The 25,954-nt window shown below is 45.3% G+C and overlaps 1 protein-coding gene across 2 annotated transcripts in view; it reads left to right on the plus strand.

Annotated features, from left to right (window-relative positions):
• The window catches only part of LOC310848657 (deubiquitinase DESI2-like), a 47,243-nt gene that overhangs the window by 19,975 nt on the left and 1,314 nt on the right, over nucleotides 1-25,954 (plus strand). For both annotated transcript variants that reach the window (XM_083748053.1, XM_083748052.1), the window contains exons 2-4: nucleotides 16,648-16,720; nucleotides 17,484-17,577; nucleotides 19,342-19,483. In XM_083748053.1, coding sequence (XP_083604179.1) covers nucleotides 16,648-16,720; nucleotides 17,484-17,577; nucleotides 19,342-19,483 — 309 coding nt within the window. The remainder of the gene's footprint in view (nucleotides 1-16,647; nucleotides 16,721-17,483; nucleotides 17,578-19,341; nucleotides 19,484-25,954) is intronic.

Raw genomic sequence — 25,954 nt, forward strand, 5'->3', positions numbered from 1 at the left:
GAAAACAATCAGGGAAATGCCAGCACCAGACCACAACCAAAAAGGTATCCACTGCTGATCCAGAAGCAAATAGATTAAATCTGGAGTTTTTTCAAATTATTTTTTAAGATTTAATAATATTGTTCTTATTAGTTGTTGTGGTTGTGTATTCTATGTTATTGCCTGTAAACCAGTCTGTGACTCAAAAAGAAAGAAAGAAATTAAGATTAATATATAAATGAAATGATAAAAATGTATCAATAAATGGTGTGCCTTGCAAAATTAGCATGGTTCACTCATTCTCTGACGAGGACAGAAGTGTGCACATGTGAGTGGTCAGTGGATTTGCTCCCTTAGGAAAATTAATGTACCGTATTTTTTTGCCCTATAGGACGCACTTTTTCCCCTCCAAAAATGAAGGGGAAATGTGTGTGTGTCCTATGGGGCGAATGCAGGCTTTCGCTGAAGCCTGGAGAGCGAGAGGGGTTGGTGTGCACCAACCCCTCTCCCTCTCCAGGCTTCAGGAAGCTATCCGCAAGCCGTGGGAGCCCGCGGGAGTTCCCCCCAGGTTCCCCCGGCTCGCGCAGCGCTGCTTCTTATCCCGAAGCTACCTGAAGCGACTGCTCAGCACGCCGGAGCTTCGGGATAAGAGGCAGCGCTGCACAAGCCGCGGAAGGGCTCCCTCGGCTTGCACAGCACTGCCTCTTATCCCGAAGTCCCGGTGCGCTGAGCAGTCGTGCTGGGGCTTCGGGTAGCTCTGCGCAAGCAGCAGGAGGGCTCCCACAGCTTGCGGAGAGCAGCCTGTTCTGGGGGCTGGGGTCGGGGGAAGCTCGGGCTTCCCCCGCCCCAGCCTCGCGCCTTGGGGGGGGGAATAATTTTTTTATTCTTTATTTCTCCCCAAAAAAACTAGGTGTGCCTTATGGGCCGGTGCGCCCTATGGCGCGAAAAATACAGTAAATTGTGGAGCTATTTTTACATGCAGAAAATACTTCTGTCCTTCAGCACATTATGCAACAGCATTCTTTCAACCCTTGGGTGCCTCTGGAAAGAGGAAAAGAGCACTGCCCCTGTTTTACATACCTAATGCATCATTAAGTTATGGTCTTTGCTGCCACAAGATGCAGTGATGGCCTTTAGATGGCTTAAAAACAGTGAAGGGGGCTTCAGACTGTGACCCAGACTTCAGTTGCCACAGTGCTTGACCACTGGCTATGCCTGACCAATTTTGGCATTGCACATGGTGCCAATGAAATTTTAAAGACCAGAGTTCGCCACTACTGATTGTGGGCTTCCCATAGGCTTCTGGTTGGCCACTGTGAGACCACGATACTTGACTATTATGGGCCATTGGCCAGATCTAGCAGAGCTCCTCTTATGTTCTTAATGTGTGAAATGAATCTATTACAAAGCATTGTGTCAGAGATGAGGTGATATATTTTTTTACACATGATTATTAGTTAACACAGTCTTGATTCCTTGATGCTGCAGTCATCAAGTGATGAGCAAGCATGTGAGATCCATACTTATGTTCCCTTAGGGATTTACATAGGTCATCATTATGGGGTCATGCTTGATGTCTTCTCTAAATATTGCAAGTTAAATCTTACTGGACATATTTGATCAGTAAGTACAAAGAAATTTGCTTAGGGTTACACTCCACGTTACCTGATAAAGACCGTTCCTTTAAATTGTAAACCATGCCACTGGGAACAGAGCAGATATGATTCTACACTTTCCTTTCTACTTAAACGAGACAAGACTGTGAGTGAGACTTCACTAGGAATAATTGAGACGTTAAATCAATTCCTTTATAAATTCCTGCAGGCAAAAATGGGTGGAGACAGAGAGGAACAAAAAAGTATTGAGTGTATGCAATTGTATTTTTATTTTTTTACATTTCCATATGCATTCTCCCCTCGCTGGTAATGGCTTTAAAGATCCTGAAAATGTATACTTAAGCAGTACGTGTAGAAGAATATGCTGCAAAGTAATTGCATGTCACAGTGGGAGACTTTGAAGAGAGTTATATATTTATACCGTATGAGTGTAGACCTGGGCTGGTGAGGGGCAGGGAAGAATGTGTTTTGCATAATTTTTTCCTGCCTCTCGCTCAATTATATGACACTCCAGAAGAAAAAGAAGAAGAAGGGAGACGATCAAAGAGACGGCTTCCCCCCTAATTCCAGCCCTACCCCATTTTCTCATCTGATCCAGCAAAGCATGGCTGTGCATGGAAACAGGTTTCCTAATGCGTAGCACTTACTGGATTAGGACCAGAGACCTACAGTGACTGCTAAGTGTTGGTTCTCCCTAGCTATACAACATGGCCTTTAATGGCCCATGCAACTTGGATGCAAATCCAAGTGAGCAGGGTCTCAGTGTGCCAGTTGGTCCCCCCTTCCCATTGTAAAAAAGTCCACCAATGGACTCTTTGTGCATCATCTGTGCCAAGTCTAATAGTGATGCTTGAGGAATTCAGTATCTGTTAATTCCGATGCAAACCATCTTGATCTGCAGCTCCCGGTTTTTGCAGTTCTCTGAATTTTGTGATACACTTCTCAGCTCAAAAATACCAAAATGCACTACTAATGCATATTTCATAATAAAATAAATTTACAAGTGTGCACACTGAGATAAAACATTCTTCTGAATCACTTTCCATGAGGCATCCTAAAGCAGTTTTAGATTAACAGATATAAAACAGCTGCATCTCAAAAAAACACTTAAAATGAATTGCATATATAAAAACAATTTTTGAAAAATTTTAAATATAAAGACAGTTTAAAGCAAGTACAACACACACACACACACTCAGTTCAATTCAATTCAGTTCAAAGACGGATACCAACTGGGGTAAAGGTTTTAGAAGGCTTCTTGAAAGGCTACTTTAGCAGGCACTGAAAAGGCATGTGTCTAATATGCAGTGGCAGGGAGTTCCAAAGGGTAGGTGCTGCTATACTCTGTGTTTAATTTTGACATTGTGTGGAGCAGACCTCCTGGTAGGATGGTACAGTGCTACCTCGGGTTAAGAACTTAATTTGTTCTGGAGGTCCGTTCTTAACCTGAAACTGTTCTTAACCTGAAGCACCACTTTAGCTAATGGGCCTCCCGCTGCCGCCGCGCCGCAGAGCACGATTTCTGTTCTCATCCTGAAGCAAATTTCTTAACTATTTCTGGGTTAGTGAAGTCTGTAACCTGAAGCGTCTATAACCTGAAGCATCTGTAACCCGAGGTACCACTGTATCTGCAAGATGCCCTCTCCTGCAGAATGCTGGGATTGGTTGGGCATGCAGGGGAAGAGATGAGATTTTAGGTGTCCTGGTTCTATTGGCAGCCAGTGCAATTCCTTCAACTGGCCTAATATGATGGTAAGATTCCCCTGCAGAGAGCAGTTGAGCCGCCGAATTTTGCACTACCTTCAGCTTCTAGGGCAGCCTGGAGGGCAGCCCTTCGTAGAGCACATTGTAGTCATCCAGTCTGGAGGTATATTAGTATCTACATATGTATTTAAAAACATGCTCTGTGATAAAGTATTTAAATATAAATGTTAAAAAATTATTTAAATAAAAATGTCCAAGGGAATTGAAGTCAGACCATTGATCCATGTAGCCAGGATTGTTGAGGTTGAATGGCCATGGTTCTCCAAGTTTTTCAGCAAGGTGTCTTTGCCTGAAAAGACTGAACCTGGGTCCTTTTGTGTGCAAAGGATGTGCTCTTCCACAGAGCTTTGACACCCCTGTCCCCCCCAAATAGCACCTTCTTATGCGCCTATTCTAGCACAGAAATGGAAGCCTTGGTAGGAAGTGCTGCATGGAATTAGCTCTATCGTGAAATTTTCTCTGTGTATCCTTAGTGACCTCAGGAGCTCTCCCCACCTGGCAAACTAGTTCTGAGTATTTGCCACATGTTGAGATTGTCCCCTGGGTCTGTGATGTGGGAAGTTCAATAAGTGGGCTCAGTTACCATGGGCTGGCTGAAAAGATGAACCCTGGTAAACCAGGATTCTAAATCATTTGGGGAGCCTCCTCACAAGGAGAAAGATGGTTCTCTGCTACAAATAATTGCACTCAACATGACAGTGACTGAAATATACTCAGAGTCGCAAAGTGATTTCATGCTCTTTATTCAGCTCATAGTGGTGAGGAGGAATTAATGAAAGTCCCCTCAAAGTATCTGCTTTATATACATTATTTATACAATGGGCTGCACATGATTGGCAAATTCTGGAATTCTACTGTAAGCCAATCAGGTTGTGGATTCACTTCTATCTGGAGCATGATTGGGTGGTTCCTGCCAACCAATCAGACTGCTGCATTGTTCTAAGACCAATCAGACTGCTGCATTCTGAATCCTATTGTTCTAGGACCAATCAGACTGCTGCCTTTTGGATCCTATTGTTCTAGGACCAATCAGACTGCTGCAGTTTGGATCCTATTCAACTCAGTACATAACAGTGACAATGATGGGGGCAGGAGGAGCTGTGTTTTACTGTGTTTGATGTTTTAATTCAGGGGTCAGCAAACTTTTTCAGCCGTGGGCCGGTCCACTGTCCCTCAGACCTTGTGGGGGGCCGGACTATATTTTTTTTGGGGGGGGGGAATGAAGGAATTCCTATGCCCCACAAATAGCCCAGAGATGCATTTTAAATAAAAAGACACATTCTACTCATGTAAAAACACGCTGATTCCTGGACCGTCTGCAAGCTGGATTGAGAAGGCAATTGGGCCGCATCCGGCCCCCTGGGCCTTAGGTTGCCTACCCGTTTTAATTTGTTGAAAGCTGCCCAGAGTGGCTGAGCCACCCAGTCAGATGGATGGAATATAAATATTATTAGTATTTGTATTATTATAACTTTGGGGTTGGCTAAATGGGCAGCCCAGAGGCATTTTCCAGCAAATTTCCCCTCTTCACATGTTACTCAAACATAGAGGACCTAGGATATGCCTCCACTAACAGGCTTAATGCCAACCCGTATTCTACCACATCATGAATAGCTCAGCAATTCAGAAAACCAATGGCGCAAGGTGTTGCAATACTTTTTGGACAGCATTTATGTTCTTGCATCGTCTCCCTCTGCAAACTATGATTTGTGCCACAATATGCTCTATTCAACAAAGCGTTTTCTGGCTGATCTCTCCTTTCGCCGGCCATCTCACTGCTGTGATAATCCCTCCATGTGCAGCACTTAGCCATGAAATTTCCCCACAGCAACATGGCAATTTTTAAGTGCCAATTGCCTCCTTCAGCAAATAGTTCTCATTGCGAGAAAGAAACAGCTGTTTTTTGTCAATAGCTTCCCATTATTGCTGCCACCAGAGAATATGGCACAAGGTTTACTTGGAGTAGTTGGGGAGATAAAAAAAAACCTGGGCCACAGAATATGGTTTCATGTTCATTTTCAGCCTGTTTTGCATTCCCTGGATAACTGCAGAATCTCCCAACAATGAAAAAATAGATAATCTTTAATAATTTGCTTTGGTCTCACTTTTTTTCCTGTTGCAATAGTGACTTGACTCCCACTCGATTTTTTTAAAAAAAACAACAACACCAAGCCCAACATGTGTCATTAGATTGATTTGCAACTGTGAAATGTTGTCTATCACATTTCTAAAGTGAAGTAGTGCTGGTGAATGTTATCAGTCACAGAAGTGGTGGGAGAGAGGGAACAATAGCGAAATCTCTCTAACCGTTTGTCTTATACTGTAGGTGAGGGCCAAATTACACCAAGATTGTTTGAATCAGATGTGCAGGATTTTTAAAATGCAATTTTTAAAATGCAAATTCCATCAACTTGGGGGGGTGACTGATGGAATCGGAACAGGTGGGGGTGACCCCCAAAACAGCCTAGTGGGGAATGAGGATGCTCAGTGGCCATATAATATTGAGGACCTATTGGGGGGAGGCATAGGAAAGAACAGGGAGCACAATGGAATGGAATATTCCAAAAGAGGACATGGCTGGCTGTAACTTTAAACTTGAGAACTCCACGCTGCAGGATTTTGTAGCAGGTTTCACTTGTTTACAATTTGCCTTTGGCTCAAGTAAGTATTAGTGTTGGGTGAGGGGTGGTGAGAGACAACTGCTAGACAATTTCACTGTTGTTGTCTTTTTGAAAATATTGTAGCTCCTTTCCCCTTTGCCATGATCTCATTTTTCACATCAGGATCAATACAACCCAAGAAGTTAATGTCGAGACTGTACTTCACCCCCTTCCCACCCCGACCTCCTGTTTCCATGTCTGAAGCCGACTCCTTCAATCAATATGGCTCTGGCTCTAATAATGATTTTGGCTCCTTTTCAACCTTGATATCATGAATGGATTTTCCCATGTTTCGCATGAATTATGTGTTTGCAGCTACATCTGCCTTCTTCAAACATGTTCTCATGCATAAACACTGGAATCAATTTTTTATGAAAGTTGGTGTACAAATGTTTTCAACCAACATTTTTGTCCATAATACAGGATTGGGTCAAAACCTTCCTTCAACACTTTTCTCAACACAAAATGAAAAGAAGTGACACGTATTCTGCATAAGCAGCAAATAATCAAAGAATAAACATGATCCTGAACTGTACCACGCCAAACTTGGGCTGAGCTGAAAGCTCTTTCACAAAAATATGCCCCCAATTTGGGGGGTCAGGTGGGAAGGGAGCAAATATCCCTCCATACACAACCAGGTTACCATTTCTCACTGCCAACACCTGTTTCAAGGTTATGGGAATGATAGTGCTTCCCAAAATCTCTGCAGCTACCTTCCACTATTTTTTCCTTTCAACACTTCTGAGAGTGAGGGCAGAAAGCACTACTTTCACTCTAACTGGCATCGTGGTAATGCTTTGTCATCACATACTATCGCCAGGTAGCCAATCAATAATTTTAGGGAGGAATTTCAGGTCAGCCCTTTCAGATTATAGATGGAAAGCAATGAAATTCTTCAGCAGTGCTTCCAGGACAGTTTATAAATTACAAGATAATACATCAATAAAATAAAATATTAGGGACGCGGGTGGCGCTGTGGGTAAAACCTCAGTGCCTAGGACTTGCCGATCGCATGGTTGGCAGTTCGAATCCCCGCGGCGGGGTGAGCTCCCATCTTTCAGTCCCAGTTCCTGCCCACCTAGCAGTTTGAAAGCACATCAAAGTGCAAGTAGATAAATAGGTATGGCTTTATGTTCCTGCCCACCTAGCAGTTTGAAAGCACATCAAAGTGCAAGTAGATAAATAGGTACTGCTTTATAGCGGGAAGGTAAACGGCGTTTCCGTGCGCTGCTCTGGTGCTGGCTCGCCAGAGCAGCTTCGTCACACTGGCCACGTGACCCGGAAGTGTCTCCGGACAGTGCTGGCCCCCGGCCTCTTAAGTGAGATGGGCGCACAACCCTAGAGTCGGACACGACTGGCCCGTACGGGAAGGGGTACCCTTACCTTTTACATCAATAAAATACAGGATAAACATGTGAATATCTATCTATCATCTATCTATCATCTATCTATCTATCATATATTATCTATCTATCTATCTATCTATCATCATCATCTATTTATCATCTATCTACCGTATTTTTCGCTCTATAGGACGCACCAGACGATAAGAGAGTTTGGGGGAGAGGAAACATGAAAAAAAAAAATCTGAATCCCAGAAGCCAGAACAGCAAGAGGGATCTGGTCTGGCTTCTGGGATAGCCTCTTGTTGTTCTGGCTTCTGGGATAGCCGCTGAAGCCTCTCCTGGGCAGCGGGATGAAGGCTCCCCCTGCCTGGAAGAGGCTGCCCTCTGTCCCTTCCCCCATCTCCCGCAAGAACCATGCACTCTTTACAGGGAGCGCAGTTCTTGGGGGCTTTTCTGGGAAGTGGGGGAAGGGACAGAGCCTCATGCTCTGTCCCTTCCCCCCACTTCCCACAAGAGCCGCATGAAGCCTCCTCAGGGCAGTGGGGAGCCTTCATCCCGCTACCCTACGGAGGCTTCGCGGGGGCTATCCAAAAGCCAGAATAGCTAGAGGGAGCGCTGCGCAGTGCTCCCTCTAGCTGTTCTAGCTTCGTGGGAACTTTTTCCTAGACATCTTGTAGGGTGGGGCAAATCATGCATGTCTGCCCTGGGAAGATGCATGTGCCCCCTTGCAGAGATGGCTTATGCACCTCCCTATGGAAACTCGGGATTTCTCCCTCTGTACAAGACCCCAAGAAGAATGCACTGCCATGAACACGGCTCTCATGATCAGCACAGAGAGTACATCCAGGCACAATGTGACTGTTCAGAGGCTGACTAATTCAGTCCAACAATGCATCTTTGGAAAGCAAACCGAGTGCCAGCTGCCAGTAACACTCAAGTTAGCCTTGGCTCCTAGCCTGTTGAAGTATAACGCAGATGGAAAATGTTAAATGTACTGGCCCTTAACAAAATAATAGCGATGCTCCTGGACTCTGAGCCTTAGCTGCCAGTGTGGAGCCAACATACTGAAACGGGAACTCATAGATGTATTTGGAATCCAAATCTAAACCCATATCCTATTTGCAGCATTTACTTCCTTCGTTGGCTCGGCTGATCAAAAACCAGAAACACAATGTCCCCAAACCATTTTATTGGGCTCCAGCTGTACCCTTGCTTTCAAATGTTCCGTGTGTGATACATCTGTGGTTTTGAAAGATCTGATGGAATGTTTCCCACATGTTCGGTGTTGCTCATTTCCAAGCTGTTCAGCATTGCTAAATTGCAGCCAGGGCTGAGGCTGAAACTACACATGATCCTCAGCTGTGTGATTATCTCTCAACCCCCCCCCCCAATATATTTTCTTTCCAAATGAAAAGCAACCTTGGGGAGTGTGCTTGAGAGTGAAAAGAGTGACAGGGGGAGGGGTTGCTTAACTCTTTCAACCCTGGAAATCTTTCCTCTTAAACATCACTCTCAGCAGAACTTTTCTACCTGCGGGGGGGGGGGGGAATATACTAGGCGATACGCAATTGTGGCAGCTCACCCATACAAGTGGCATTCTGCAAAGGGGAGCCCTCTTCTTGTTGTTGTTGTTGTTTAGTCGTTTAGTCATGTCCGACTCTTCGTGACCCCATGGACCAGAGCACGCCAGGCACTCCTGCCTTCCACTGCCTCCCGCAGTTTGGTCAGACTCATGTTTGTAGCTTCAAGAACACTGTCCAACCATCTCGTCCTCTGTCGTCCCCTTCTCCTTGTGCCCTCCATCTTTCCCAACATCAGGGTCTTTTCCAGGGAGTCTTCTCTTCTCATGAAGTGGCCAAAGTATTGGAGCCTCAGCTTCACGATCTGTCCTTCCAGTGAGCACTCAGGGCTGATTTCCTTAAGAATGGATGCGTTTGATCTTCTTGCAGTCCATGGGACTCTCAAGAGTCTCCTTCAGCACCATAATTCAAAAGCATCCATTCTTCGGCAATCAGCCTTCTTTATGGTCCAGCTCTCACTTCCATACATCACAACTGGGAAAACCATGGCTTTAACTATACGGACCTTTGTTGGCAAGGTGATGTCTCTGCTTTTTAAGATGCTATCTAGGTTTACCATCGCCTTTCTCCCAAGGAGCAGGCCTCTTCTTAGTAAGCCCTCTTCTTAGTAACAGCTGAATCCACTAGGTGCACTGCACTTGCAAAAGATGGCGTGAAACCTCTGGTGTAACTGCCATCATTGTGCTGATGACAGTTAAGCTTTGCATGCCACCACTTGCACTATTGTTTGTACAAGCACTTGTGCAACAGTCTAAACTCTCTTATGTTAAATCACACTCCCTAGGTACATGAATTTTTCATCCCACAGGTGAGAAAGCAGCTTGGAGAATAATTTCGAGTATGGGAAATAATTGGAGGGAGAAGGGTTAAGCAGCCCCTGTTTCTTCATTCTTCACCCATATCCCACCCTGCTGTTGCAAGCTCTTGATCACAACTTCTAAGGCTGCTTTGCATTATGAAATGCTGAGCCTTCAGGAGAAAGAATCATAAAATCAAGTTGGGCAGGTTTCCAGGTTTGTCTTTGAAACATAGGGACCAAATGTATGGGCAGCCCCCCCCCCCAAGTATGTGGGGATGGGGCTGAGCCCCTCTCCAATCTTGAGGGCCTTGCTGGCCTCCTGGCGGTGGGCCTTGTTGGGTTTCCCAATGCACGTGACGTCACATGTGTGTCTCACTTGTGACACCACATGACCTACCGCTTGTAACATCACACACATGTGATGAGCCCCCCCCCCCCCAATGTTGGGTGGAACTTGTTGCCTCTGCTTTGAAACCACGAGGGCTAGCCACATACACCAATCGAAACATGGAAGTTGAGAGGCCCACAGGAGGAGTCCAAATTCTGTGCAGGATTCCAGGCTCTGCCATTACCGCCTTCTGACAGTCACCTGACCTGAGAAAGTGTTACGGAGAGAGCAGCAAAGCACTGAGGTCCCTCTATTTAACTGTGCTGCCATTTTGCTCTTACACTTCTTTGGGCTGTCGAAGCAGCCATGTGTCTGTGGGTTTCTAAAAAGGAGTCCATGCTTTTTCCAGCTCACTAAGCAACTGTGTGGTTGTATGTACAGTGACAGAGCAGCTGCCCTTACAGATATACCGGGGGTTGTTCCTAAGAGCCATGAGTTGTTTGCACAGTTTAGTTATGCACACCCCTGAACTCCTCCTGCAGCTCTCTGGAGATGAAGGTGAAGGGAGGACAAAGTGGATGCTTTGATTCATCTGCTTTGCTTTTAGCTTCCTTGCTGAACTTCAAAGGGAATCTCATGCTTTTGAGGGAGACACAACAAGCCTCATTTGCTTCCCCCTAAGGGCACTGCCCTTCCTTAAGCTGTGACCCTGGGACCTGTGCTGTTGCTGCTCATCACTGCTCAGGCTGGGGGTCCTAATCCCCCCCCCCCAAATATCCTTGGTTCATCCTACAAACAAGCAACACCATTCTCTCTCGCTTAATGTTGAGAGCATTATTTTGTGGTTAAGTTTGTTTGTGTTTGTGTGTCTGTGTGTATGCATCTCACTTTTGAGAGCTCACTTTTTAAAAATGAAAAGGTAGGTCAAGCAAAATGCAAAATGATTGTTTTCAACAATCGAAATAAAATAAAATACATTAGGAAGGTGGCAGAGACCTGCACGCTCAGAGTAGCTGAGGCACATTTATTTCCAATTTGTCATTGTCTGAGATCTGCAAATGATTAAATACAAATTTAATAATAAAATAAATATTAAATGAGTGCTGGTTTGTGCCAGGCATTAGAAGATGCTGTGATACAATCATTTTTAGGCCAAAATAAAAATGAAAATCCTTTAAATGCCTTTATGGTTCTCATGCTGCAAAAGTGGAGAACGTGTGGACCACCCAGACATTATTGGATTCCAGCTTTCTTCAGCCAGCTGGCATGGTTAATGACATAACCATGCTATGACTATGTGCTTTTGATCACACATGCTTTTTGTGCCAGGCGCTGCTATTACTTTACAAGGAAAGTTGTGATTCTGTTGTTTCTTTGTAGGTCTGGGGCAGACCTCTTCAAGGGGAAGAACAGTGCTATTGGATTGGGGGGTTGGTTGGTTTGGATGCCATCTTTGGATTCTCTCCTAGCATGTGGTTTTATAGCTGTATGATGGGGTTCTGTAGTAGAGGGAACTGCTGAAGTGATGGAACCAGTTTCTTTGTTAATGGCCCCCTTCAGCATGTCTAAGGAGTTGGTCAAGAGCAGGTCTGTTGCCTTAGCAACAGCTAAGCCAGCAATGCTACCAGAAGGATGAGGCCAGCTTTCCTTCCTTCGTCTGGCTGGAGGCCCCATCATCTTAAGGCCAGGAGAACAGGGCTAGCATGGAATACACTTACACCTGAATAGCTCTCTGTGTTGGAACCAAAGTTATGAATTTGGAAGGTGGGTAACCTAGAAACCTAAAAGGGTTGGAATAATATCTGTTGTAGTGATAATGCTGTGAGGTTTCTCACTGCTTAGAGACTGTGGTGCGTCCACATGCACACAAATAAATTTTCAATTTTAAAAATGGGATTGGAGTTTTGCACTGATGCTTCCCTGTGCTTGTGTTTTATTGTGTTAAGTTTGTATCATTGTTAGCTGCCATGAGGACTCCTGGTGATGCAGAGGGGCAGAGGACAAATTCTTTCATCATCATGGTCCATGATGTGCTTCTATATTATTTAATTAGATTCTGAGAGAGCTCAGCGGAGCCAAACTGATGGGAAAGAATTAGCCAAACAAGCAAATAAATGGTATAGTTAGGCATTATACTGCTATATGTCCATGAAATATGTGGAGACACTGATTCAGAGTCTGTATTGTTATGCTGGGGTAAGTTCCCACTTGTCTTGTGAGCAAGCTTACCCTCAGACAAGCTCTAACCCTTTGTGAGAAATTGATGTTTGATTATTATCTCACAGTATTTGTAGAACTGTAATCTGGAAGTGAGGTAAAGCAACAAAGGAAGAATAAGGCTGACATAGTAAGCATAGCTACTTCCTGATACAAGTTCTGCTGAAATCAACGCGAATTACTCCCAAATTAGTTCTGGGATGTACATTTCAATGGTATATGTATGTTAAAGAATCAGTTATTTTCCTTTTCCTTTTCTTAGGACGTTCTCTGCTACAAGTTTCACTGATGATATACAGTAGAGAAAGCTGAGTAATTTATAGGCCATTTACCAGAAAACTTAGTTTGTTTACACATTACCCGTTATTCTGGCTCCAGTGCACATCCACTGCTGGCTTTTGATATTGGGGACATGGGTGGCGCTGTGGGTTAAACCACAGAGCCTAGGGCTTGCCGATCGGAAGGTCAGCGGTTCGAATTCCTGTGATGGGGTGAGCCTCCATTGCTCAGTCCCTGCTTCTGCCCACCTAGCAGTTTGAAAGCATGCAGTGCAAGTAGATAAATTAGGTACCACTCCAACGGGAAGGTAAACAGCGTTTCTGTGCACTGCTCTGGTTTGCCAGAAGAGGCTTAGTCATGCTGGCCACATGAGCTGTACGCCAGCTCCCTCGGCCAGTAAAGCAAGATGAGCGCCACAACCCCAGAGTCATCCGCGACTGGACCTAACGGTCAGGGTCCCTTTACCTTAACACATGATATTAGCCACAATGCAGAGCTATTGTGTAGTTTCTTGAGAAATGCTGCTATTTGATGCATTCCCCTTCAAACTGGTTTCACTCCAAAAGCAAAACTGAAGCCACATTCACTTTGCAGTTAAAGCGCCTGAGGTGTGCATTTGAGACACCCATTGCATATGTGCAGATGACAGTGCGTGTGCAGATGACAGCCTCATGGGTTGTAGGGGCAAGGAAACCAAACATCAGGTGTACATGAGGTGAAGACACCCCTGCCCTCTCACTGGTTTGTGTGCAGCAACGTGCAAATGTGGCTTGAAGCATTGGAGTGTCTGTTTGCGTGACCTTGCTACTTTTAAAGCCACTAATGTGTACATAGCCTTGGGGGTCAATGTATAGAGCCATATGCCTTACTCAGACTACAGTATTTTCCAAGTGGATATTGCCATACTATACCTCTTATGATCCAGCTCTGGCCAAAACAGGTCACTACAGATCTTTGGTGCTTGGAGGGAAGAGGGATGGGATCAGTGCTATTATTCTAGAAAAAGAGGTGCCAGAACTCACCACGAACACCTCACTCGTTCTCTTAGAATGGCAGTGGTGCCTACCTGAGAGGTGCTGGAACTGCGTTCTGGTGAGCCCTGGCTGAAAAAAAGCTCTGGATGGGATCACGTTGGTTGGCCAGTGCTGCACACTTTTAAAGCGGGGGTGGCCCCTCCAGCCCTCTCTAAATGGCCACACCTCCTCTCTCTAGGCCACAGCCTGCACAGCCCTTCTCCTTGAGTGCTTTTGCCTGGCTGGGATGACACCTCTTGCTGGCCTAGATGGAAAGGAGTGTGTCGGGAGTATGTGTAGAAACCTCTGCTGTGTTGGGCTGGAATGCAGGCTGCTGTCCAAAGGGAAAAGTCGTATCTGTTGCTCTGTGTACTTTTGCCTCTGGCTTCGGTCACCACTGGCAGGCAGCCCCTTCATGTATGCCTGTGAGGGGAATGCAGTCCTCAAGCTGAAAAGGTCCTTCATCCCTGCTTTTACAAATCAATGCTGACCCAGCTGATTTCCACTTTAGCTGGAAATTGCACTATAATGATTCTGTCCCTTTCACCTAGCCAGAGCCCACTGAAATGAAGATCTCTCTCTCTCTCTCTCTCTCTCTCTCTCTCTGTGTGTGTGTGTGTCTGCTTTCTTGACTCTAACACACATAGACCAGAATGACTGCAGTGTGAATGCTCTGAAAAAGAGCGTGTGTGTGCATGCGCACACACGGTTTCATGCCTTGCATGGGATTGAACTAGATGACCCTAGTTCTTCAATTCTATGATTCTCTGACATCTTAGCTCCCTTCCTTTGCTTTCATATGCACAGGGCTCTGCACTGCTCAGATTGGAAAATGCCTGCTTAATAACGGGCATATTGGGATTAGAAGCATAGTGGAAGATATGGCAGATGGGTCGGGGGCCACAGAGGCTCAGATCTGATGCGAGGCTTTTCCCTACAATGGGAGCATTAGTTTCTAGCTGGAGTCCAAGGAACATTAAGGAGCTTTCTGGCAGGGGAGCGGGCTTGTAAAGCGGAGGAAAATTGCTGGCAAGGCACTTTGGAATTAGGAGCTGATGCTATTTGGGTTGAGCCTCCCTCCTTCCCTCTGATTTTATATGGAACTTGAGTGTTCATTCAAAATGCATCTCCAGATACTTAGGGAGCTAATAGGACTGGCAGAATCATCAATAATGCAAGGGAGGAGGCAAGGAAAGTGGATTAAGTATATCCACTAGGAGCACACTAGTTGATACTACTACATATCAGGGCCACCGAGAGACAGGTGGGTCTATAAAGGCCAGATGGCAGAAAAATACCACTGAAGAGAATGAAGCAGAGGGCCTTGCGGAAAGCAACTTAGCTGAGAGAAGAGAAAGAGAGAGTTGCTGACCAGTTAGTTCATCATCACTATGGCATTGTGGGTTCTGTGGCTCAAGTACAGAAAGGCAGAATTTGAACTCTGTATCCTAAGAATTATTTTTTTTTTAAAAAAAAAACCCCTCAAGTTTCTGGACCTTAAGGGGGAAAACCCTGCCCCAAAGATGCAGATTTTTTTCTTAAGCAGTAACAGGGAAGTTAAACTGTGATGTCATAACATAACATAATGTTACAATAGTGGGTGCTACCCCCTGCCAAGCAGTAGTAAACTCCAGGGAGTTCCAGGTGCTAACCCAACGTCTGTGCTCCTTTGGGGGATTGAAGATGTGGCGGAGAGTGTCGTAGCTTTAAGAAATGTGGTTTATTCACCTATTTACACCTTCATTCCGCGTGTAGGGAGTCCAGCTCGCACAGCATGATCATCTCACGCAGGACTTGTTCCCCACAGCAGTGCAGCACTGGAGTCAAAGGCATCTCTCCCAACCAGCCTGCGCAAGATGGATCCCAGTCCTTTTTTTTTTTAACCTCCGTTCTTCCCAGCACACCTTGCTCTTTTCCTGTCACTTTGAACCCCACCCAATCACCATGGCAACTTCTCTCAGATGGGCCACATGACACCTTTTGATGTCATGTTGATGCTTCTCTCCCATGTGAGACCCTGCCTTGGAAAGAAAGCTTAGCCAGTACTTTCCACTGGCCTCCAATCTTCCCTTTTGGGGTCTCTCCAAAATCTATAATGCCAACAGTGTAAGAGCCTTGCTACATCAAGCCAGTGGCCTTTCTAGTTCAGCATTGTGCTTTTGTAGTGGCCTCTGGAGAACACTGCCTTTTCTAGCAACTGGTATTCAGAAGCATATTACCTCTGACAGTGGAGGTAGAATGTAGTCATCAGGGTGAATAGCCTTATCTTCCCAGAATTTATCTAATCCTGTTTTGAAGACATCCAAGTGGCTGGCCATCCCTTCCTCTTGTGAAAGCAATTTCCACAGTGTAACAGGGAGCAGTGTGGAAAAATACTTCCTCGTCTGTCCTGAAACTTCCAGCGTTCAGCTGTCTTTGAGCATTATTGGCTATTTCAGCCAATGGGGGTATTTTCTGTCTCTCCCCACTCTCGTTGTAGTTATGAAAACTGCTTGATAACACTGATTTCCAAAATTTGGGGGAAATCCCCATTCAAGTCTGTTCTATCTTGGGTTGACAGCTGAAGATTTTCTGTGGACTCACCTCCTTTTGCTAGCATGAGTTTCCCCTGTGATGCATCTACCAAGTGGGAAGACCACTTTTGGGGTTGCTTTGACACATTCCACAGCTCCTCGTGTTCTGACTCAGTTCTGCGGGTCAGAGTCAGCCATGATCCGAAAATGTTTCAAAGCATTCAAAGCCAGGGGGGCGGGTGATGGTTCTAGCAGCACTTGAACATATTCTCCTACTGGTAAATATGTGGGCTGGGGTTAAGCTGTGCTTGAGCTATTATTATTATATTTGTTGGGTTTTGTGCAATTTTATATCTGATTCCCCCACCCCTATGAGACATATTTTACAGGCTTGCTTTTCTATGTTAAATGTTTTGCTACCTATCCAGAGCCTTCAAGATGAAGTGAGATGCAATAGCTACGTAAAATGATGCATAAATATAAAACTGTCCAAGCAATGTCTGTTTCATTAATACTTTCAAATCTCTCTCTCTCCCCCCCCCCCTTTCTCTAGTACTGGATAAATGAATACACTTCCACGTTGGGCATTGGAGTCTTTCACTCTGGGATTGAGATCTATGGCAGAGGTAGGAAGCTTTCTGCTAGTTGTGCCTGGAAATGAGTAAAACCTTCTGCTGGGTCCCAGAATTGAAGGCTGCGAGCTTCTCTGTTTTGCTGCTCATCGCGGATGGGAAACTTGCCTTCTGAGGAGTGTGGCATCCATGCATGCGCAGTTGCTGTGCTCCAGTGCACAGTTTGCAACTGCCAGCCTTAAACACACACACAGATTCAAATAAGTCTAAGATCGGAGGTAGCCATGTGGTCAAACTCTTTGCAAGGCAGGATTTTAAGCAGAGCAACTTCTCTGATGACACTATCATGTGTGGCAGCTTCTGACTAAGAAGGGGCGGTGTGCATCATGTGACTTCGCACGCACAACATCCCAACGTCGTACATGTGATGTCAGGATGTTGCATTGTGCACGCATCATTGGGCCGAGTGCACATCCCAGCATTGCATGGGTGATGTCACACATGCATGACACATGTGTGATGTCACACACACGAGTGATGCTGCCCAATCTGGGGCACAACTTGACACCTCTGCCACTGTGAGAACAGGATGCTGAAGTAGATGGTCCCTGGCCTGATCGATCAGGGCTGTTATTACATTCTTATGGTTGTCACGATGTTCTTTATACAGGAAGGGCAGAGTTGAGGCCCATATGAAACCAGTTATGGGAAGATATTTGACTTAAATACTAACACTGAGCCATGTAGACAGTTGTGGCCTTTTTCATATGCAGCCTTGGTCTTATCCTTTCTTACGGTCTTTTTCTTTCCTTGCCAGAGTTCGCCTATGGAGGGCATCCCTACCCTTTCAGCGGGATTTTCGAAATCACACCAGGCAGTGCTGTGGAGCTTGGCGAGACCTTTAAATTCAAGTAAGGGCCTTTCCTTCTCCTCTCAACATCTGCTGTCCTGCAGCCCATGAATTGTCAAAAGGGCAATGCATTTTTAGGGAAGCACTTGACAACTGGTGGCAGCATTCCCACATCCCAATAAACCATAGTTAATGAATGTGTGAATGACTCCCACGTTCCTGTTTAAATTATGTCATTAAATACACAAGATGGACAGCAACAAAAATCTTCCCAGCATATCACCTCCTTGCAGGTTTATGTACACACTGGGTCAACCTGCACATCACAGTATACCATAGTTTCTGGTTTGTTTTCCTCAAACAAACCATGCTTGGTAAACCAAGATCAAACCTTGGCTTCTCAATATAGTTTGTTTGGAATGAATGAAAACTCAGCTTCTGGTTTTCAGATGTAATACTAAGCCAGGAATTGGAGTGTGTTGTTCCTTCTCATGCTGACACCACTTGCTGCACTGTTTCCCCCCTGGACTACATGTGAGGAGCCCATGCTGCAGCTTTGCCCCATGCCAACATCCTTCATCTATGACTTTGGGATGGCACTGGCTTGGGGTGCAACTATAGCATGGGATTCTCCTCCAAATGGTCTGCGACTTCTCATATTACCGCCCATGGGCCAGGGCATTTATTGCCAAGTAGAATGAACAGCAATGAATGTGCCAAGGACTTTGGCCCAAGAGACAGAAAATATTTGGGCAATCTGTTGTAATCACACATTTTTGTGTGCAATCACAATTTATATACATAAATGTTGCCCAAGCAAGTTGTGCCATGCAGCATGATGAATCCATCTGCTAAAGGCAGCACCAGCAGGGAATACAAGACCCAGAGTGTTTTTGTATAGTCCCCCAAACTTCCACTATAGTGTCCTCTTAAACAGATATGCCATTGCATCCAGTCCAATGCTTCATTCATGTACAAAACCCTATATGGTATAGACCTCGGTTCCATTTAAAAATTTAGCTCTCACCTCAAATTTTAAAGCTAGAATGTAAATTTAGAAAAGTGCACGTTGAGGCAGACTTATGAAAATGAGCCAGGCTTTTGCATTTCCAGAGGGGGTCTTGACTACCCAAATCATCTCCTTAATCCCCCCCATTGGTTTTCTGGTGCATAAGTTGCTGATGCAGAGGCTCAAGGATGGAGAGCTTACAAAAAATATTACAAACTCAGTCCTGTTGCATGTACCATTAAACATTTTTAAACTATGTGAAGTTTAAACCCCAAACTATATCAGTAGAGCTCAAACCTACACTCTGTTTAGCATATTTTCCTCTCTCCTTCTCTTTTAAAAGAGAATATAAAAATAGATTATGCTAGTACTATATCCTGTGTGCATGGCAAGAATGGTTTCTAATTACCATATTTTTTGCACCATAACACTCACTTTTTTCCTCCTAGAAAGTAAAGGGAAATGTCTGTGCGTGTTATGGAGGGAATGCCTACAGGTGGAATGCCTACGGATTTTCCTCCTCTAAAAACTATGTGCGTGTTATGGTCGGGTGCGTGTTATACAGCGAAAAATACGGTAATTGTGTGAGGTTATTGTGTTGTTTTTAAGCTGAGCACTATCTGAATTACTTTCTAAGCTGTTTAAGTCTGTAGCATTACTCTGTTCCAACATTCCATAAGGATTCCATCCTTGGCTCTATCTGCCAGGTAAAATATATCTGTACTACAGTGACTCTCTCCTGGGCTGCCTTAACATCTTTCATGATTATCTTGCTGAATGTTCCCTGCTTTTGATGCTTACCTTTGCTTAACCCAGAGAATCCATTGCCTTGGGCACTACAGACTTTACAGAAGAAGATGTGGATAAAATCATGGAGGAACTGGGCAAGGAGTACAAGGGCAATGCCTACCATCTCATGCACAAGAATTGCAATCACTTTTCAGCTGCTCTGGCAGAGGTTGGTTCATCTTCCATTCTGTTTCTGTGTAGTGTACTTGTATGGCACTTTGGCCTCCAGCCGTGAACAGGTCTCTGATCAGAACATTGTTCTTCAGTCACCCTTCGCACTAGCCTGATGGGCATTTACCCTTTGAGAGCTTTTACAAGCATAGCACTGAGTAGTAGTTGGTCTACAATGGGTAATTAGGCAGCTATGAGGGTGGCCATAATGTATCTATGTGCAAGTAGAAAGACACAATCAATGTAGCTCTCCTATTCGGATGTTCAATGCATAGGGAATCTCCAGATTTAGGGAGGAAAAGGTATGGGACAGCAGTAGCTGGAGGAGAGCACTGCGTGGATGAAGGGCAATTAAAGGAGTCACAAGGGGCTCACAATCCACATTGTGCCAAAGTATGGACAGGTCTTGAGTTGAGTTACTTCTGTACCGCTCTGTACCGCTGCTTCCTATTCTTTGCCTGTTTGCATTGCAAATACGATAGCCATACTTCTCATTGGTTACCCTGTCAATCAGCACAACGGTGCCTTGATCTCACAGTGAGCTGTACCCTTACATTACATTATAGGGCCTTTGGAGTAGTAGTAGTAGTAGTAGTAGTAGTAGTAGTAGTAGTAGTAGTAATTCTTATACCCCACCCATCTGACTGGGTTGCCCCTGTCTCTCTGGGTGGCTTACAACAAATTCAGCATCAAACATTAAAAACTTCTTGAAACAGGTCTGCCATTAGGGATTTGGGGGGGGGGGGGGAGGCAATTAGCCTTGAGGGGAGGGGACTCCCATTAGTATCAGGTCATCCGTAGCCCAGAAAAGTTTGAAACAGCAGCACAGGCTCAGCTTTTTTCATGGCTGCTCTGCCCCAGAATGGATATGCCATTTGGGGCCCCAGTCTTCACCATGCAAATCCTTTGGTATTCCTCCTTTGCACTAGGAATGAAACCTGAAACCCCTGGGCACAAGACCTTTGACCAGAAAGGCACTTGGCGATTAGCCGATGTTTCCCCTGCTCCCTTTTGTAGTTGCACAAATTAACGCTGATTACTCATCAGTTCCTCCTGATTGCTGCTCCCAGCTGCTCCCCTTGGCAATGCATCCTTGAGATGAAGTGTCCATAATTAGGAAATTGATTAGGAGCCACAAACTTGCTTTGTTTGAAAGGCATCCTTCTTGAAATCACAGAGTAGAGCTGCTCTCACTAAAAGAGCTGCTACTGTACTTTCCACTTTCAAAAGGGGGGAGGGGAATTCAACATGGCCCTGCTCTCAACTGTGATATCTTTCAGATTTGTATGTGCAATCCATATGAAGTGTCATAGAAAAGGTCATAAACTGCTGTTATCACACAGCAACTCCCCATTCCCTGAGCTATTTATGTGTCTCCTGACTGCTATAAAACTCTTCTGCATTTTTTTTAACATAATGAAAGAGGCAGAGAGGAAAAGGCCGAATCAGTCATTCCGACCTGTTCGGCAGCCTCTAAGGCCGCAGGTGAAAGAATTGCAAAACCTTTGACAGCTGGGTATACAGTATTGCTTGTCACACTGTAGCTGTGAATAATGAGGTCTGATGGTCCCTTCTGCTTAACTCTTCCCCTGCCATCACTTTTCCACTGGTATCTCCCTGTCCCCCCCCCGTCCCCCCCCACTTTTAGTCCTGTGAGGTTTTAAACTCATACTTGCAAGGTAAACAAGGTTTGGGACACTGGTGGGTTGGCTGGCATCCATCTGTCTTAGGAGGCAATGGAACAGTGCTTTCAGGGGTGAAGTCAAACTGTTGGAGAGTTACTGCAACTGGAGAGTGCTGCAGAAGGAAAGCAACCGAGAGGAGAGAGGGTTAATCACCTGCTTCCCTCCCAGATGCACAGTCCCCTCCCCAAAGGCACTTTGCAATGGAAAAGGGGTTGGTAGGGTTTCATTCAATGTGGGTGCAGCTTAGCTGTGTAGTTTAATAAGTCAAATTACTCAGGTATACCTGAGCTGCATTTCCTCCGAAGTCTTTGAGAGGGGAAATGGGCTGTGTAGGCGTGTGATGTGTTCTTTTCTTCCCGGACTCTGTGGGATGTCGATTCAGAACGTTAAGCATCTCGAGGCATTTTCTAAATTGCCATATCATCTCTCTCAAACCGAGTAGATGCATTTTAAGTTGGAAGTGATTATATTTCAGGCCAGGATTCAAGTGCAATTATTATTTTGAAGGTTCCTTTCCCCCACATTGTCTTCTTGGATTTGATTGATAGAGTGACTTGTGGAAAGTATTTGCATCTTAGCAACTGGAGCCACTTCTCTTCCTACGGCACTGGCATGTTTCTCATGTTGGGAGTTGTATCCTTTGTGATAGCAGTGAAGATGAGTTTGTCCTCAGCCAGGCCCCACCTTTTTACTTACTTCCAGGCCAGGGGGTGGCCAGAGCAGTCAGTTCCCTCTTCCTTAGTCTCACACTTGCCCTTGCAGAACCCAACAATGAAGAGGATGGAGACAAGCTCAGTCAATGAGACTCTTAATCTCAGGATCGTTTGTTGGGGCCCCACGTTAGGCAAATGTATCCTGCATTGCCGGGGGTTGGACTAGATGGTGCTTTTCGTCCCTTCCAACTTTGATTCTATGAAAAACTAGAATTAGCTGGCTCTGCTGTCATTGGCTCTGTTGCCTTCTACTGTTGGCCTCCTTGCCTCCCACTCCGCCAGTCTCAATGGGCACTAGCCATACTACGCTGTAGTAGTTTTGCATGAGCAGAAAGCAGTTTCACTCATGCAAGTTTTGGTACCCAGTTTCCACCTACCTTGTTGTGCAATGTCTCTTTAAAAGACAAGCTGGAAGCTTTCACTTTTGCAGCTGAATCCTGTATGAGGGCCCTCTCATACTCTCCAAGTAGCCCAATATTCCTGGGACAATCCCGGAATTATGTGCTGGGTCCCATTGGTGTAGTGGTGGTGGCAGGAATCAGAAGCCCTGGAAAATGGCATTTCGCCGTGGATATGGTTCCTAACATGGTGCTGCGGCCTAATGACAGCTGACACAGAAGTCTTTCTCATTGCTGCCACCACTGCCAGCAAAGTTTCAGTGGTGAAGGGAAGGGGGCAGCTGCAGCAATGAGTGTGATTGATGCTAATGTAATTATGAACTAAGCCTGAATGTTGGAAGAGTTTGGGATTATCTGGAAGTTCCAAACTGGATTTGGGAGTTTGGGATTGTCTGGAAGTTCATATTCTGCACTCTCCAGTTCCGAACTTCGGCTGCATTACTATATAAGAGTTACAGGCCTTGTTTTTAATACAGTTTGGTAAGCACAAGGCCAATAGGTGCCAGATCAGCTTTTCCCACATCACTTGTTCAAGGTCAATACCAAGCCGTAATACATAACATCTTATATCTAGCACAGTGTAATCATAATACTCCTTTAGCCATTAATTGTGGCTGTCCTGACAGTGGCCATGTAGCAACACCTACTGGGATAGGGGGAGAAAATCCATTTTGTGTCAATGCAGTAAACTTGCAGCATACTGTAAGATGACTTACAGTTGTTCATCCATTCAGAGTCAAAGCCATTATTCTCAAGTGTCACCAGTAATCTTAGTCTTAATTATAACCAAGCCTTCCCCAGAGAGCCACTTGTTACCTTCCCTGTCATCCTGCAGCTGCTCCCTGTACTTAAAAATCTTCATCTCAAGGACTTTCATGCATAAAAAAGCAGAACTGCATTTCAACCAAGCTCTTTGGATCGCAGAAGTGTGGGGACTCATGCATATTGCAAGGGTGTCAGGCTTGCTTCTCCGAGACCTTATTGGCTAGACTAGCCTTCCCCAGCCTGGCGTCTTCAAGGTGTTTTGAACTCCAGCTCCCATCAGTCTCAGCCAACATGGCCAGAGAGGTGATGGGAGTTGATCAGAGGTGATGGGAGTTGTAGTCTAAAACATCTGGAGGACACCAGGCTGAGGAAGGCTGGGTTAAGTTGCAGTTATTCACATTGACAAGCTTCCTTGCTCTATTCAGAGGGGCAGGTTTAAATTTTTGGAGCCCAGAGCCTGAAGAACTTTGACTCACCACAGCAGCCTACTTGAATTTATACCCATTCTCCTTTTAAAAACTAATAATCAAAGAAACTTACAGTGAAAAAACAAGGTAAGGGGGGGGGGAATACACATAAAAACAGCACTCATTAAAGCAATAATATTAAAACTTCAGCAAGAACATCATCAAACATCCAAAGAAAACAGTGATCACCAATTAAAAGCTGGCTTCCCTTCAAAATGCGGAAAGACAGGGAGGGAGCCTAGTGAATTGCCACTGAGTGGGGCCACTGCTGAGAAGGCTCGGCCTCTTGTATCCACCTATGTGGATGGGAAAGACAGCAAGGTCTCCAAGCCTGGTTTTGTAGGGGAGCAGGCAGTTTCTGAGGTAACCTGGTTCTAAGCCATTTAGCGCTTCTTCTTACAATCTAGACTAGGCCTTCACAACATTTGCCCTACAAAGCCCCCCATAGCTTACCAGGGGGCATGTTTGAGACATGTTGTTGCACATGCTTTTCCTGCTAAATGTCCCAAGTTAAATCTGTGGCATCTCCAGGGAGGGCCAAGTTAGGCCTCTGTCTGGAACTTTGGAGAGCCACTACTTGTCATTGAAGAAAATACTGAGCTCAATGGAGAAATGGTCTGATTTGGTGTGTGACACCTCACAATAAGAACATAAGAGCCTGCTGGATCAGGCCAATAGCCCATATAGTGCACTATCCTGGTCTCACAGCAGCCAGCCAACCAGATGCCTGTGTGAAATCCATATGCAGAACCTGAGCCCAAGAGGACTCTCTTCTCTGCCATGGTTTCCAACAACTAGTATTCGGAAGTATTTCTGCTTCTGACCTATGCTCTGTGTCACACAGACCACAAGGCATGACTGGTCAGATGCTTTAGCTTTGGTTAAGAAGTTGTTCAGGCCTGTTCTATAGAAACTGAAGCCCCAGCCAGGAGGTGATCTGGCAGGCCTACATTAGTTCCACAAAATCACAGTCCTAGAACAGGCAGAGATGTTACCTTCTTTAGATCAACTTCCAAGCAGAAAGCCAGATGACTGCAGAGGTCTCTAGGCCAGCTACTGTTGGCTTGGTTTCAGAAGCTTTCTGGTTCTCCCTTTTCTCGCTGTGGGATCTTGTTTCACAGCAGGCATTGCAGGGCTTGCCTCTCCACCCCTGCTCATTTGCCATGCTCTCTCAGCGCTGCAAGATGAAGGCCGTTCTGTCCCTAGAGCTTGCGTGTAGAATGGATTTTATGGCCTGTTGCCACTTGCCTAGTTTGTTTTGTTACTTCTTGTAGGTCTTCTGTTTCCCTCTTCAGGGAAGTGTATGGTCTTCCCTTCCTTGACCCCACTGCCTGCAGTAGATGTTGAACAAATCCAGCTTAGGACTGTATTCTGGTGGTATGTGGGCATGTTCGTATTTAAACGAAGTGAGGAGTATGTTTTATTTCCCGGAAATCTTCCATATAGGGCATGAGTAGGGAAACTAAGGCCTGGGGGCCAGATCTGGCCCAATCGCCTTCTCAATACAGCCCGCGGACGGTCCAGGAATCAGCGTGTTTTTACATGAGTAGAATGTGTCCTTTTATTTAAAATCCAGCTCAGGTTATTTGTGAGGCATAGGAATTCGTTCATTCTTTTTTTTCAAAATATAGTCTGGCCCCCAACAAAGTCTGAGGTACACTGGACCAGCCCCCTGCTGAAAAAGTTTGCTGAGCCCTGATATAGGGGGATTACACAGTTTAGGTTGCAAGTGGTGGTTTTGCCAGGACAAAACTGTAAGGTCCAGAGCCCTGCTCAGCAAACTGAGCAGGAAGGCCGCCTAACACAACAGGGCAAGCAGTGTCTGTTTAAAATAAGAGAAGCAGTACACACTCTCTAAAGCAGGAGTACTGAACCTTTCCTGGCCTGAAGGCCACTTTCACCTTTGACCAACCTTCTGGAGTCCACATGCCAGTTGCAAGGGTGGACATAGAACTCTTCCACAAGCACCCTCACATGCACACACACACACACACAGACAGACAGACAGACAGACAGACAGACAGACACCCATTCCTTAACTGATCCATGCAGCTACGCTGAGGAGGGGGTTATGGTTATTACCTTCGCTCTGCTCATGACATGATCGATCTAATGACCAGGAAGGGTAAGCTGTATGCTCATCAGGTTGCTGCATCCCACTCACTCCAGCACAGTGTCTGCTTTCATTAAAATCTTTTGCAGTTGCTGTCGCCAAAGTCAGCAGGGTCTTGCGGGGGGGGGGGGGAGGTGTCCAGAAAAAAAATCTTATGAGTGGGGGAGACTTACAAATCAAAGGTTAGATCTCCTGATCTAAAGAGTGCCCCCCATGAAACCATTAAGTCCAAAGTCTCAAATTACCTGACTGCACCCCCAATCACAAGTTGCCCAAATAGTTGAAATGCCAACTTGCCAAGTGTTTTCCTCTTTGCTTTCGGAGTTTA

Source organism: Podarcis gaigeae (genome assembly GCF_964106915.1).
Source record: "Podarcis gaigeae genome assembly, chromosome: 1".
Lineage (NCBI taxonomy): Eukaryota > Metazoa > Chordata > Lepidosauria > Squamata > Lacertidae > Podarcis > Podarcis gaigeae.